General features: G+C 42.6%; 1 protein-coding gene across 8 annotated transcripts in view; it reads right to left on the bottom strand.

Moving 5' to 3' along the window:
• The window catches only part of LEPR (leptin receptor), a 44,342-nt gene extending 30,341 nt beyond the window's left edge, over positions 1–14,001 (bottom strand). For 3 of the 8 annotated variants that reach the window (XR_016469395.1, XM_031603919.2, XM_090146822.1), the window contains exons 1-4: positions 6,724–14,000; positions 4,242–4,300; positions 1,218–1,526; positions 1,006–1,123 (exon numbers count right to left, since the gene is read on the bottom strand). Coding sequence is in view for 7 of the 8 variants with exons in the window: in XM_031603919.2 (XP_031459779.2) it covers positions 1,006–1,123; positions 1,218–1,526; positions 4,242–4,281 (467 nt within the window). In the remaining variant the exon portion in view is untranslated. Of the gene's footprint in view, positions 1–1,005; positions 1,124–1,217; positions 1,527–4,241; positions 4,301–6,723 lie in introns of those variants that run through there. The other 5 variants (XM_090146824.1, XM_090146819.1, XM_090146821.1 and 2 more) reach the window with 5 other exon arrangements.
• Between the last annotated feature and the right edge of the window lie 49 nt (positions 14,002–14,050).

The raw sequence follows: 14,050 nt of genomic DNA, 5'->3' as shown, positions 1-14,050 counted from the left end.
GTAACCAAACTAGGATTACTGGCTAAGATTTTTCTGCAGTTGAGACTGAATGGAACTGAGGCAAAGTGAGATGTACTTCTACAAAAACACATGTAATGGTATGTTGAAAATCACAGTCATGAGGAAAACTGGAAATCTGTGGGTTCCCACTCAAAATCTAATTTCAGTTTTAAAGTATTATGTCCCTCTACAACCATATTTGCTACCAGCGCATTCTGTTGCTTCCTACATTCACTACAGATATAATTTATGGCAAGTGATATCAGCCATCTAGCTCTGTATTTTAAATAGAAGTTGTCACCTGTGAGTTTAGCATTGTCAACTATTTACTGAGCAGGTTTCCTCAAGAAATTCAATCTGTGTGTTACATCATTCCCTCCAATCCATCAGTAATACAAGAGGAACAGTGAAATCAGAATCAAGTAGACCCACCTACAATAAAATCAGACAGGCGACGCCACCCCAGAGTCAGGATAATTACCATCACAGAGTATTTATGACAGTGACAACTACACAGATGGATGTCTCCCAGTAGCCTCCCACCAATGTGATCAGAGCAACATTTAACAATGCTAAACACCAAGTCACTTAATTACTCTGAGAGAACATTATGGTCAAAAGCATAAACAGGTAGAACCAGACTGCAGCTTTTGAATTTAGCAAGTGCAAAAGCAAAGATACTTCAGCAAGCCAATAGTGATCAATAGTTTATGCATTTTGAGAAACAGGGAAAGAATAGAGCAGAGAGATTCCCATGCTTTTTTTTTCATTCAAAGATAGAACCATGAGCTTTTCTCTGTATAATCTGTATAAAAATAATATCTGTATTCTCTGTATAAAAATAATAATAGATTACTTTAAGGTAAGATAAGATACATAAAATATCACCTACCTGTGAAGCTGATGCCACTACTGTGCTACAAGCTTGAGAGACCAATGCTGATGTGTTAGGAAATGCTTTCAGATTTGTAATGCTAACAGTGAGAAATTTAAGCCTGTACTTACACAGCATATAAAAGATGAACCTTCATATCAAGTCTCATGTGAAACTTCAGGAACTGCAGGCTACAAACTAACAGATCCAGCTTGCCTTCAACCCAACATTCAATGTTCCAATTTGAATCTAAATAAAAGAAATGGAGTAAGCATTTCTGAACTATTAAAAAACAATGTGTTTTTTTAAAGGAACTTACTGCACCCTTGACAGAGAAACCTACCTCTTTCCTCAGATGCAAAGATGCTTATTTCTGAAGGAATAAGCATCCTTGCTTGCATGTTTCCTCCGTACAAAGAACAATTGGTGTTGTTATTGCTCCAATGGCAACACAGAAAACTTTCCTCATCCATTAGCAAGGAAGGGTTGGTTTCAGCAGCTCCATACTCTCTCCTCAAAGCAGACCAATTCTGTACATCTCCAGCAGCAGAAGGAATCAAAGATGTCTCATTTAGCAGCAGGCATGGTACTGTAAAGCTCCTGGGATGAATCTCATGGACCATACACTGGGCAGCTGCCATGTGAAGAAAGCCTACACAAAGAAAGAGAAAGATGTTGGCAACAAAAATTTCATATCAGTACACAATGAAAAGGGAGTAATTGACATTGTACAGAAATGTTTAATTAAAACATACCTATATAAAATCATTTCCAGGGGCTTATCTCCTCTGAGTTGGAAAAAGAAGTATTAAAAACATCACATCTGAACAGGTGCACAACTGACAAAATGTCAGCTTTCTCTTCTGAAGTCTCTACCACTAAATCTTCGTTTTCTCAACCTCTTGTGGGGAAGCATCACTTTCAGGTAAACTGCTTTGTATTCAAAATACTGAATCCTAATTTTAAGTTCACGCACTATAGATAAGTTTCATCCCTCCCTGCAGTGCTGGGACAATTGCAGCTCCTAATAACATGGTTCCAGCACTGTGGAAAGAATAATTCCACTGTAAATGTAACACAGTCACATCATAAGCATTCAATTTCAAAGAATAATATTACCAGAATACATGACTGGATGCAACCGTGCAATGCCCACGTGTTGTCTGGGAAATGAGATGTGGGAAAAAAAGGATCTTTTCATCAGACTTTAGTTCTCCAAAATCAAAGCACTCTGACCACAGTTGCAGCTCTTGTTGGTAAGCTGGAGCTTGAATTACACTAACAGTGACTTTGAGAATGATGAATGTATCACTTTTGGAAATAACTTACTGTAAAGCACTGAATGAATTGCCCAGATTAAAGCTCTGCTTGCAGAAAGACGTGTGGGTGATTTGCGCACATTTCTGCTTTTAGCTTTTTGCTCGGCAAGGCATAAATATTTTAAACCACTCATTAGGCAGAAGTTAATTCATGCTCTATGCCTGCAATATCTAAAATAAGAAAAACAGAAGTTCTCTGTCTAATAGAGTATAAGTTAAATAATGTAAAAATACAAAATGAGTTAAGAGTAGGTGCATGCAACATCAGAAGCAGACACCCTGTTAACTGCGCAGCATGCTGAAGTGTTCCATTTTCTCTTTGCATGGGTTTGCAACCAGACTCCTGAAGGGCTCTGCTCATCTCTCCTCTCTCTTTAACAGGGTTCGTGCCTCCATAAATACCAACTTCATTAGGCTCCTGGCTCCATGTAGAGGATACAGTTGACCACGCAGATTATTAGTCCATAATACATGATTAAAATGAACAAATAAGTAACACAACTGCCTACAAAACAGGACAGTTAACTAACATACTACCCAAATCACAGAGTCAATTGAGAGACTAGGAGAGATTCCTGCCATGTCACTCTTTTTCCTAAAAGCAGACTCTCCTCTCTCATGGCACATCAGTGTCACAGGATTAAGTACATCCCATCATATGCAGTTACTTACTATTTCTGCTGGTGTATTAAAAACAAAACAAACATCTGTAACAAATTACAGTACAGAATGGTCAGCATAAGATTGCTATCGCTCTTAACTGCCTGTTAATAAAATGCTTTCCTGCTACAGATTCAACCAGTTCTCCACACCATGGATGCACATGAGGCCATCGCATACAGTTTAACCTCTCGATTAGTGGCACACCTGGGTTAGGAGGGCTATAAAGATGCCAAACATGGCTATTTTTTTATTTGGAAACAGGGAGATGGCCAGTCAATAGATACACCAATGTGCCAATCATTACAGGCCACCAGTCAGTGACAAACAGCTCTGAAACCAAATGAAAACTCCTGAGACATCCAGGTTTTCTAATTAAAAGGTACACAACATCTTTAGATTACATAAGGCTTTTAAAAGAAGAATTAGTCAACAAGATAATATTTAATACTGATTGAATAAAGGTATGGATATTGCTAAGGAATTCTTCATATTTCATGAAGAAGAATTTTGAAACTAACATCATTGGATTGTAGCATCTGCTTTCTCCATAAGCATCATCATTTTTACCCAGAGGGTGGTGAGGCACTGTTCACAGGTTGCCCAAGGAGGCTGTGGATGCCCCATCCCTGCAGGCATCCAAGGCCAGGCTGGATGTGGCTCTGGGCAGCCTGGGCTGCTGGCTGGCGACCTGCACACAGCAGGGGTTGGAACTGGATGAGCACTGTGCTCCTTTGCAACCCAGGCCATTCTGTGATTCTATGAAATGACTCCTTTTTCAATTTAAAATTAAAAAAAGAAAAAAGAAAAGACAAATACCAAAATACCGGCTGTCCCTGAACAGCATACACCAATACTGGTATGGACACTTCTCAATTAGAAAAACAGCTTATTATACTCATCAACATTTACAGCAGATGGAGCAACTTTAACAACACAGTGCTCACGAAAGCAAGAATGCCAGTCACCTAGAAAAGCAAAGCTCAAACTCAAAGTTACACCTTGGCTACACTGAGCTACTTTGCAGTTCTGAGGGAACTTGGATTTTCCTTTCTGCATTTGTACTGCTAAGGTAACAGAACAAGTTGCCAAGTTCAACTGAGGCATTTATCTGAATGCATTCTGACTCACCAGACTCATTCTATCGATGTTTTCTGATCTTACCCATCAAATGCACTGCTTTTAGGGATAGGACACAAAGACTGACCCCGAGAGTGCCAACATTTCAATCCTGCACAACAATAAACCAGGGCCTCTACATGTTCTAGTTGCATACTGTGATACTAACACAGCATTATGATTTGAAACAGCTCTTTAAAACAAAAGCAGAGATAACTCTTCATTCTACACAATTGTCAGCACTTTTCACACTGTTGGCAGTAACTTACCCAAGAGCACAGACATGGTCAGAATGATTTGATGACACATCTTGTTTTGAAGAGCTGGTCTGAAAATTACAAAGAAAATTAACTGAGAATGATAATTATCATTAGAGTTTCATTACAGCGAACTTCATTTACTTGATTATTCACATATTTATAACAGAAAGCAACAACAAATCAAAATGTCCTTTGAGAATAAAACTCATTAACACTGCTTAGTATATCAATTAACCACCAGCGCAGCTCCTCTTCCATCATTAAAACTAGGTAGTACTTTACTCCTCCAGGCTGACTATTGCTCACCTACCAGGCTTGGTAGTTTGAAAGGCACTGCTGTGAATCTAAGCCCTTGGAAACTCAACTGCAGCCGGAGCCAAGCCATTTCTTCAGCTCCATGTTGGTCTGTGAGATGAGGCAGGCCCACCCACTTCTTTGCTCATTCAGTCAGGTTATCAGACTACATTTTCAGCTACATTTTGGTCAATTAAAGAGGAAAGCTCAAAATTTCAAAGGCAGTGCTTCACAACCCCCTACTGCAGAGGAAAATGTGCCTCTCAGTAGTGCTGTTATCAGGCTAGCCTTACCTGTACATCTTCCATTAGTCTATTTCATAATAAGAGTCATGAAGGCCAGAGGAACTGTGCTGGCTACAGCCTTCATTAAGTCTGCCATTTCACCAAGATACAGGCTGTGATTATTTCCAAAAGCCTACAAAAGAACCTATTTTTTTTTCCCCCAAGTTTCTGACTGGAAGAAAAAAATCAGTTTTCAGAACTATTTACTTGGCATAAGGACACACTGTTCATATGATTAAGCCTGGTTTAATTAAAGCTCAGCATTTTCTCCTCTTTTACAGGTGAAACAAAAATTTGTAATTCACAGCTCAACCACTTCTCAATAGCAAACTGGCAGAGATCACTGCAATATGTTGTCCAAGAAAATCAGATTTGTATATAAGGAGGTTATAAAGTCATCAGTACATCATGGATTTTACTGCATACCTCATTTTGAATACAAGCAGAGAATGTCCACCAATGAAAGCTCTAACTAACTCATCAAATTATGGTCCATCACTTGTCCTCCCATTGTAAGCACTGGAAGAAGGCAAAGCTACAGCCCAGATACCTTGGCAGCCCAGATACCTTGGCCCTACTGCTCCTAGATGCTTAAAGAACCACTATTTTGGTAACTAGTGATAATTCATTGTACCACTGCAAATAAGAATGCGAAGCATGAGTGAAACACCATCTCTAGTTTGCCCCTGATTTAAGAAAGCAATTAGTTAACTGTATCAATAGCAGCTTGTTTTTATTTCAACCCTGCAATACCTACCAGAGACTGAAAAAAAGAGCAACTACAGATGTCCAAAACAACATGCACCTCGGGGAAGGTGCACTGCATTGCTACCCTCTCTGCCACATAAACATCCAGCAATTCAAAAAAGATTCTACTATCAGCACAAATTCAATCATAATATTTGGGCCAGAAGACAAAAAACATAGTCTGGATCAGCTTGAGACACTTTTTCTGCTTCTACTGCACTGATCAAAGTTGGTATCACAAACACATTCTTAAACTCTGGTTTCAACAGTATTCATAACTCACAATTCACAGCTAAGAACCAGTGCTGCATGGGATCAGAAAGCAATGAAAGTCTTAAAATACTGCATTCTGAAACCACCAGCTTTGCTGATGCTGCGCAGCAGTTTTCCGGTTTCATACTCTTCCTCTCCATGAATATTTGAAGGGAGTGTATAAAAGAGGAGGGGGTATGGCCGTTTGTGAGAGTGGATAGTGATAGGACAAGGGGGAATGGCTTTAAACTGAGACAGGGGAGGTTTAGGTTGGATATTAGGAGGAAGTTTTTCAGCCAGAGGGTGGTGAGGCAGTGGAACAGGTTGCCCAAGGAGGCTGTGGATGCCCCATCCCTGGAGGCGTTCAAGGCCAGGCTGGATGTGGCTCTGGGCAGCCTGGGCTGCTGGTTGGTGACCTGCACACAGCAGGGGGTTGGGACTGGGTGAGCGTTGTGCTCCTTTGCAACCCGGGCCGTTCCGTGATTCTATGATTTCTATGCTAACCAATGTGCAAAACCTTCAGTAAGGAGAGTTCCTACCTTGATTACAACAGCCCGTTAAATACAAAACAGCAAACATCGACCAGCAAGTAACAAAACCAAGATCATTTGCCACGGGCTGCTGAGGAGCAGCACAGCGCAAACACCCCCAGCACAGCCTGTGCCCACCAGCCCTGCTCAGCAAACACTCTGGCGTTTGCCCCTTCCCTCTGGAGCCGCCCCTTTTTTCAGCCTCTTGTCCCGACAGCTTTTATTCCTGCATTTCTCCCTTCTAAACCACCAGGTGGGTCTCAACATCGGGCTGCGCAGCCCGGACACCTTTGTTTGTTACAAAAGTGACTAAAAGCTGCAAGATCAAAGCCTTGAGCGACAGCAATTTACCAAGGAACAACTTCAAAACCCAGACGGACGTACCCAGACGGGAGCCGCCCGCTCCCTCACGACCCGCCCGCTCCCTCACAGCGGCGCGCCGCCCGCCCGACCCGCCCGCACGGCTCAGCCGCCGCTCCGCCACCGCCGCACCAACGGTTACGCTCACAGCCCCGCTCCGCGATCACCACACGGCCAGTCGTTACGCTCACAGCCCCGCTCCGCTCCCTCAGCGCTGGAAGTCAGTCCGGGCCGGCCGCTCCGCCCGCTGCCCGAGCCTCCCCCGCCCCGCCCCGCCCCTCCTGAGGCACGGAGAGCCTCGCATTGGGGTGTTCGCTACGTGTTTAAACTGAATTTCTCCGGGCTCGGCGAGGGGCTGAGGAGAAAGTTGAATCCTGAAGCGAGCGAGGGGGACGCGCAGGCGGCCGGGCGGCGCTCCCGGCCCCGCTGACCTACTTAGCGCCGTCCCGCCCTCGCGGTGCCTCAGCGCCACATCGCAGCCCCACGGACGGTGACCCCCACCCCGGGCGGTTCTTCGGAGGAGAAATTCTCCCAGTATCAGATCCGAATATGCACCAAGAGGTTCTGACGGGAGTCCGTGCCAGAAGTCAGTAAAGCTACAGCGAGAAAGCCAACCGAAGGAAGCTTGGAAGAAATACAGCAAACAGCTCGAGGAGAGATTAGATCCCGGACTGGAGATAGCCTCCTTACAGCAAACTGACTGGAGATAGCCTCCTTACAGCAAACTGCAACTGCAGAGATGGCAAACTTGCTATAACCCCGCGTTAGATACAGAATCTCCTTCGTTGGCCATAAAGATAGCAATGTTGACTGTAGCATTAGTAGCAGGAGGGAAAGGAAGCTAAAGGTAACATAATAAAGCTGTGGGACAGAGAATGCTCAGATATGGAAACAGAATTACAAAGAATTAGCAGTGAAATTGCAAGTCCCAGGTGCTGCTTTTTAACCCCATTTGTAAAGCAGCAGCACAGCAACAGTTAAGAACGAATCTATAATGCTCTCCTCTTTCATACAGAAGCATGGTAACATCTGATTTCTAAGACGTACAGACAAAATAACAGGAGCCTGGTGAGCAGCTGGGGAGTAAATCCCAAGGAGAAGGAATTAGCAACCATTTAAAGCACAGGACAATATTGCCACAAAACCAGGCAGGCTTAAGCCCACCACAAAAACATTTATTAAGATCTGAGTCTCGGCCAGTAGAAGAAAACTCATTTTTGGAACAACATCCAATAGGAAAACAGGACCAAAAAAAAGAAACAGTATAAGTGAGGGTTTAATAAGTTTAAGAAAAGAATGATTATTCAGCTTTGTGCCTCCAAGAAAAAGAAAAGTAGATAAAATAAGCTAGACAGACTATTTTAGTCTCAGATTTCTTTGTTACCAGTGAGACTTCCTTGAGAGCTGAACTCAAAGTTCTGCTGTACTGTTTGCATCCATTACCTGCTCACTGACTTTTTAAGAGTGGAGTAAATCCCATTTGTCCCTCCAGCACTTCACCGTCCACGTGAATAAGGAGCTGTCTGAGAAAAGAGCTGATGGCAGATGCAAAACAACATCACATATCACCTTCTCTGGACACCAGCTAGGGCTCACAGACCTCCCTCCTTCAGACCTGCTCCTAAAGAGGGATGCCCAAAGCTGCAGGCAGTACTCCAGCTGACATCTTAGCCATTGCTATTTGGAGGGGAAGGATCACCTCACTTCTGCACAAGACAATCTTGTCGCACATCCCATGCAGAGTTTGCTTTTTTCCCCTCCCAGCTGTGCAGTTCTGGTGACTCAGCCTTGGTTTGCCCATCTCCCTAACCCTCACATCCTTTCTGCAGAGCTTCTGCTTGTGCAGTTAATTACTTTAAATATCTTGCAGGTGTCTTTATTTATTATTTATTATTGATTTCAGACCATTTCAGCAATTTGTCATAATCACTTCAAATCCTAATCCTGTTCTTTAAAGTGTTTGCAACTGTACCTAGAATTTTGTTATCCAAAGAGTAATAATATACATGCACTTTTCAACTATTCAGGTACTTACTGAAAATACTAATGAATTTTAGATGCCAGGCGTAACCTGAACAACAACCCCACCTACACTCCATCGACCTGTGAACTGCTGACAGAGGGCCTGTTGGCTTTAAATCCCTTTCCATCTATTTGAATACTTTATAGAAGATGACCCAGCCTGTAGCAGGGGTTGGACTAGACACAGATGATCTTTAAAAGGTCCCTTCCAGCCCAACCCATCTATGATTTAATGTTGACCACTCCTCCCCAGCTTGCTTAGGACAAAGTCATTTCCATAAATAAAAGCAAAAATGAAAACAACAATTAAACTTATTTTCTCTCAGCCCCCACCTTTTACCTCAGATTTTCTTTTTTGAACTACTGTGAAACCAACAAAGGTCCAGAAGCCTTTTGAAGAGTTACACACTGATCAACAAAACACTGTGAAATACCAAGTTCCAAGTGCTTTTGCAAAACACATGAGAAAACTGCAGGGACCTATGTGACTGAGAACAAGACACAAGTAACTGCAGGTAAAGCTTCAGAGAGAATAAAACCACTTAATGTTACATAGCCTTGGAGGTTTATTTATTAATTTAAATAATGAAGGATTAAAGCCATCCCTTCCCTTCCACCAGTCACACTGGACTGTCATTGCATTCAGTGATAGTACCCTGACCTCTCACAACAAGAAAATGATTGTGATTTCTGGCAGTCTCACATACAGATACCCACTGCAATACCAGTCTTGCTGAGTCCAGCAACTGAGACTCTTCTAAATTTGTAGAAAAACCTGCAAGCTTTCTGCTCAAGAGTAAGGGAAAAAAAACAACCAACAAGTACAAATAAGATGTGTTTTCCTGCTCTGCTGAAGCAAAATGCTCCAGCCATCTCCCCTAACAGTGCCAACAGAAATCTAAACATAACCCTTTTCTGAGGGCACAGTTCTGAATAAAGATGCAGCAACCTGGAACACACCGAATCCTAGCAACTTTGGGCAAATGGAGCAAGCGTGCTTCTGAAAGAGCTAGAAAAAGTGATAGACATTCAGCTTCAGTTCTACCAGGTTACATTTGTCAGGCTTAAGCACCCTCTGGGTTTATTGCATGGGTTTTGGCCTCTATTTCTTTCTCCCCCCTTCTAATTTATCCAACATATTAACATTCCTGCCAGATTAACCAACTTGTATTTGAACAGGTGAAAGAGACTGACTGTGGAACCACTACAGAAAATCAAATACTGCTGTACTATGTAAAAGCATATCATGTGTGTGGATCTGAAGTTGTTCTAAATGATTTAATGACTCCTAGAAGTGAAAAGTCTGGTTTTGTTATTAAGTTAATGCCAAGATGAGTGCAGCCTCCATAAGGGGATGTTATCAATAACTCAATGCTGCTGCATGGGTCTTTTGCATTTAATCTCTCTGCACCTCCTCACAAGCATCCAGTCTCATCAGCCAACCAAAACATTGCTGCTCCATTAAGATCACAAACAGCATTAGACTTCACTTTTTGAATAGGTGCAGAAATGCTCTCCACAACACTCAGCGCACATTTAAAATTGCAGGAGGCAATGATTCAACATACTCTGAACAAAAAGCATTCCCTCCCCCTGAAAGATTCATCCACACAGCTGTATAGATATTACAGACCTGTCCTTCGACTGATACAGTAAATTGGCATTAACTATATTAACAAACTAAGCTTTTAGTTTAAAATAACAATAATAATAATGTTGTACTGTAACCAGAAGAAAGGATAGTTGGATAGACTTTAGTGGACACAGCATGATAAAACACAAGCAGATAATCAATGCTCCTCCTTCACTGGAAATTTCTTCTCCAGACCAATGCAAAAATAACAACATTAATTTAGGAATGGTAGTCCAAGAGACACCATTCTACTTTAGAGCAGAATAACTCCTTCCTGTTATTCAGATGTTCCCGCTGATTATTTGATTCTAGGACAAGAAGGCTGCTTTGAACCTGAGAAACAACTGCAGTCACCTGAGCACCGGTGCTCCCTCCCAGGATGGGATCCTTCACAGTGTGCTGTCTGAACCCAACTGACAGTGACTGGCCTCAGAGGCACACAGGAATGAACCCCAGCAGCTAACAGCAGATGTGCTGGCAGCAAAGCAGCCATCTCAGAGCCCAGACTCACTCTCAGACATTTCATGCCAGCATTAAGAGAGCTTTTTAATGACTCTGTGTAGTATGAGTTGATCTCTTTTTAAAAAATAATCGATAAAACATGTATCTTTATCTCACGTGATGGCAGGATAAGACAGGCTTATCTTTGGATAGCGAACTGCCCCTGTCAGCAGAGAATGTATCTCAGAATCCAGATGCCTACAGGAAATAGAGAAGCAGCATTCACACATGTCTTTGCAGGAAATAATAAAATGCATCTCCATCTCTGACACATTGCACAAGAACCTAAAAGGGAATTAATCCTACTGTGAGAAGCAGATCCATGTAGTTTATTGACAAATAGTTACCGAGTTCTCTCTTTGGGTTAAACTGAATGTTAATGGGCAACTGCCTCACTCTGCAGAAGTTCCATTAACCGTAAAACTTCGAGTAAAATTCATGTTTTAGATACTCCATGAATTCACTGTCAGTGGATGGTCCTCATCCCCAAAAGCAAACAAGAAACAACAAAATGATACCAAGAAACAATTGAAAACCTTAAGAAACAGGCTAATATTCAACAGAGCTTTGACCTATGACTCTCTAGGCTCTTCACTACCATTCCCATAGCACCAGTATTCATACCATGGCTGGTGGAGCCCAGGGCTGCTGCTGCAGTCTGTAGTGAACCTAGGGGTGTTACTGAACACCTGATGGAAATATACAGAAGCAAAGGGAAGAAATCACTGCCAAGCTAATGTAAGAATTGCCTTCAGGATGCTGGTGCTCTATGGCATATTGTAGATACTCAAAAAATCTCTTCATTCCAATGCTTCATTCCTTCTATAAAGACCTAAATCGATGCAGATTACGGCATAAACTGCTATTGCCATCTTCTGTGGAAGCTTTTGAGACAAGAAAATAGTGACAGGGGATGAAGTAATTCAGTGAGTCATATAGACAGAAATTACACAAAACTGGTGTCTGAGGATAAGAAATACTTTGGAAATTATTAATGAGAGAAGTCTTAAAAAGTTTTATTCATACACAACAAATTGCCCACTTTCACATCATGCTTTTCTTCCACACATTAATAATTCAAACTAACAGACACATCAGGTTTCTAGATTTTTGTTTTCTGGTGCTTTTAAGCTTTTGTGTTACTTCTGTTAACTGCCTCCCAGTGTATGAGGTAAGTCCATCTGAAGCAATGATACAAAGAATACTAAAACTACTTACAGATTACAGCTATTCTTGTGGGAGAAATGCCATCTTCTGGAGGCATCAATGCACCAATACCGGCATGGAGGTTATCAAGGAGACAGAGCCACATCTTCAGTGTGCTGCATTTTGCTTTTGCTTTTTCCTACAGCACCAGCTTACAGGATGTAAGCTCAGCTTGCAGTCTCCCCCTGCCCTGTCCCAAGTTGTAGCAGCCTTACCCCCTGCTCCTGGCTGCCCTGGCCAGATCCTCCAGCTGATGCCCTTGCTCCCCAGGTGATCATCTCATGCTGTATTACAGTTCTCTTCCTCAGCTTTAAGCTAGTTGTTCCCATTTAGGAGCCAGACAGCTCCTCCTTCCTGGCTCTGAGCTTTGCAGCCACCTGCTAGCACTCTGCCTTCAGCTGCCTGGGAGCTCAGCTCCTCCTGGCAGCCATTCCAAAAGCACATCTGAGAGGCGCATTCCCCTCACATCTCCTTCCCAAATGCCACCCTTCCAGCAGACTGAAACCCTGCAAGACATATCCCACATCTTTAAAGCCTGAAGAACACCAACCCCCTGCTCAGAAAGTGGAGCTGACAGGTGGGGCTGCACCCCAACCCCTGCAAGAGCCAGGTGAGCTTGTCAAGTCCCCAGAATGCTTCTGGGTGTGATCTTTTAGGAACCAAGCTCCATCAAATGGCACAACATGGCCTTCCTCCCAGCAATCAGCCCTCAACATGCAAGCAATATAACCACAAAGCAGTCCTTGTCCAACACAAGATACATACCTACAGATTGCATAGCAAGGACCCACACTTGCTCATTTTCCAGACAAACTAACACGAGTTTATGCTGGCAAACATAAGGAAGATTTCAAAATGGAAAAAGCAAGCACAAAGAGCAGAATATATCCTTGACATTCACGAGGCACGGTTCTTAGTTTATTCAAGACAGTAATTACCTCATAATGAAAGCACACAATGCAGATTGGATAGAGCAGCACTGAAGTCTCAGGGGACAGTGAGCTCTGACATAGGCCTGGCCAGCACTGGGTGAGGAGCAGTGGCTGCAGCAAATGGGAAGAGGAGAGCAGAGCAGCACTGAACGCAGCCGGCTTCTCAAGGGACTCTGCTGTGCAGCTCCATCAGGAGGAAGGAATACATTATAGTTCATAATATAGTCCTAATTTGTTTTACAGTTGGACAGCTCTAGCTGTGAAGCTTTTGGGGGAGGCAGAAGAAGTAGTCTACGTTCACTAGATGGAAACTTTTGCCCTTTTGAGAGGAAAGGCTGCATGCGAGGTCCCAGGTAATTAGTGCTGTGACTATTAGCAAAGCCTGCTTCCTGAGTGCCAAATTGCAATTTGGCTGCAAGAAAACGCTCAGTGCATTCGGGGGGAAAATTGCAGAAAAAAAAAGTTCAGCCAAGAAAGATGTTCTTTCAACCATCAGGCTCTGCGGTTTAACTTACATTCTTACAAGTTCTATGGGTTTGATATGTCAATTTACTGGGCTCTTAAATAAAAACACGAGTTACTATAGTAACATTTACATCATAGGTTGTACTTATGCTGCCTCTGAGATACAGAAAACCAATCTGCTGTGTGAACCTTTGTACTTCACTTCTGCAATATTTTAAAGGACAAACCTGTTTTCTAATAAATTGGCTTCTTTTCCCTAATCATTTCACTTCTCAAATTATAAATTAAAATGCATTTGATCTAATTTTCTTCTAAATGACTAAGCCTTGTGTGTGGGAACATGAAACCTGGTTCCAGGGGGAGTAAGGAGAATGCGTGTAGAAAGGAAAGTGCAATATGGGGAAATCAGACACATCTTGCTTTTCTAGTCCTTCTGCTATTCACTTTCCTCTTACAGGAATCACAGTAAAACAATGGATTATTATCCTGGGGGAACTAACAGCCTCCACCTCTGCACTTTTACTATAGCCTCTCAGAGAGCAAAGCAACACAGCCCATTCTGAGCACTGCTGTCCTTTCCAATATTCTCCCT

The sequence above is a fragment of the Phasianus colchicus genome, chromosome 9 (genome assembly GCF_987193195.1).
Source record: "Phasianus colchicus chromosome 9, bPhaCol1.hap1.1, whole genome shotgun sequence".
NCBI lineage: Eukaryota > Metazoa > Chordata > Aves > Galliformes > Phasianidae > Phasianus > Phasianus colchicus.
This window is presented reverse-complemented; position numbering and strand designations above follow the sequence as displayed.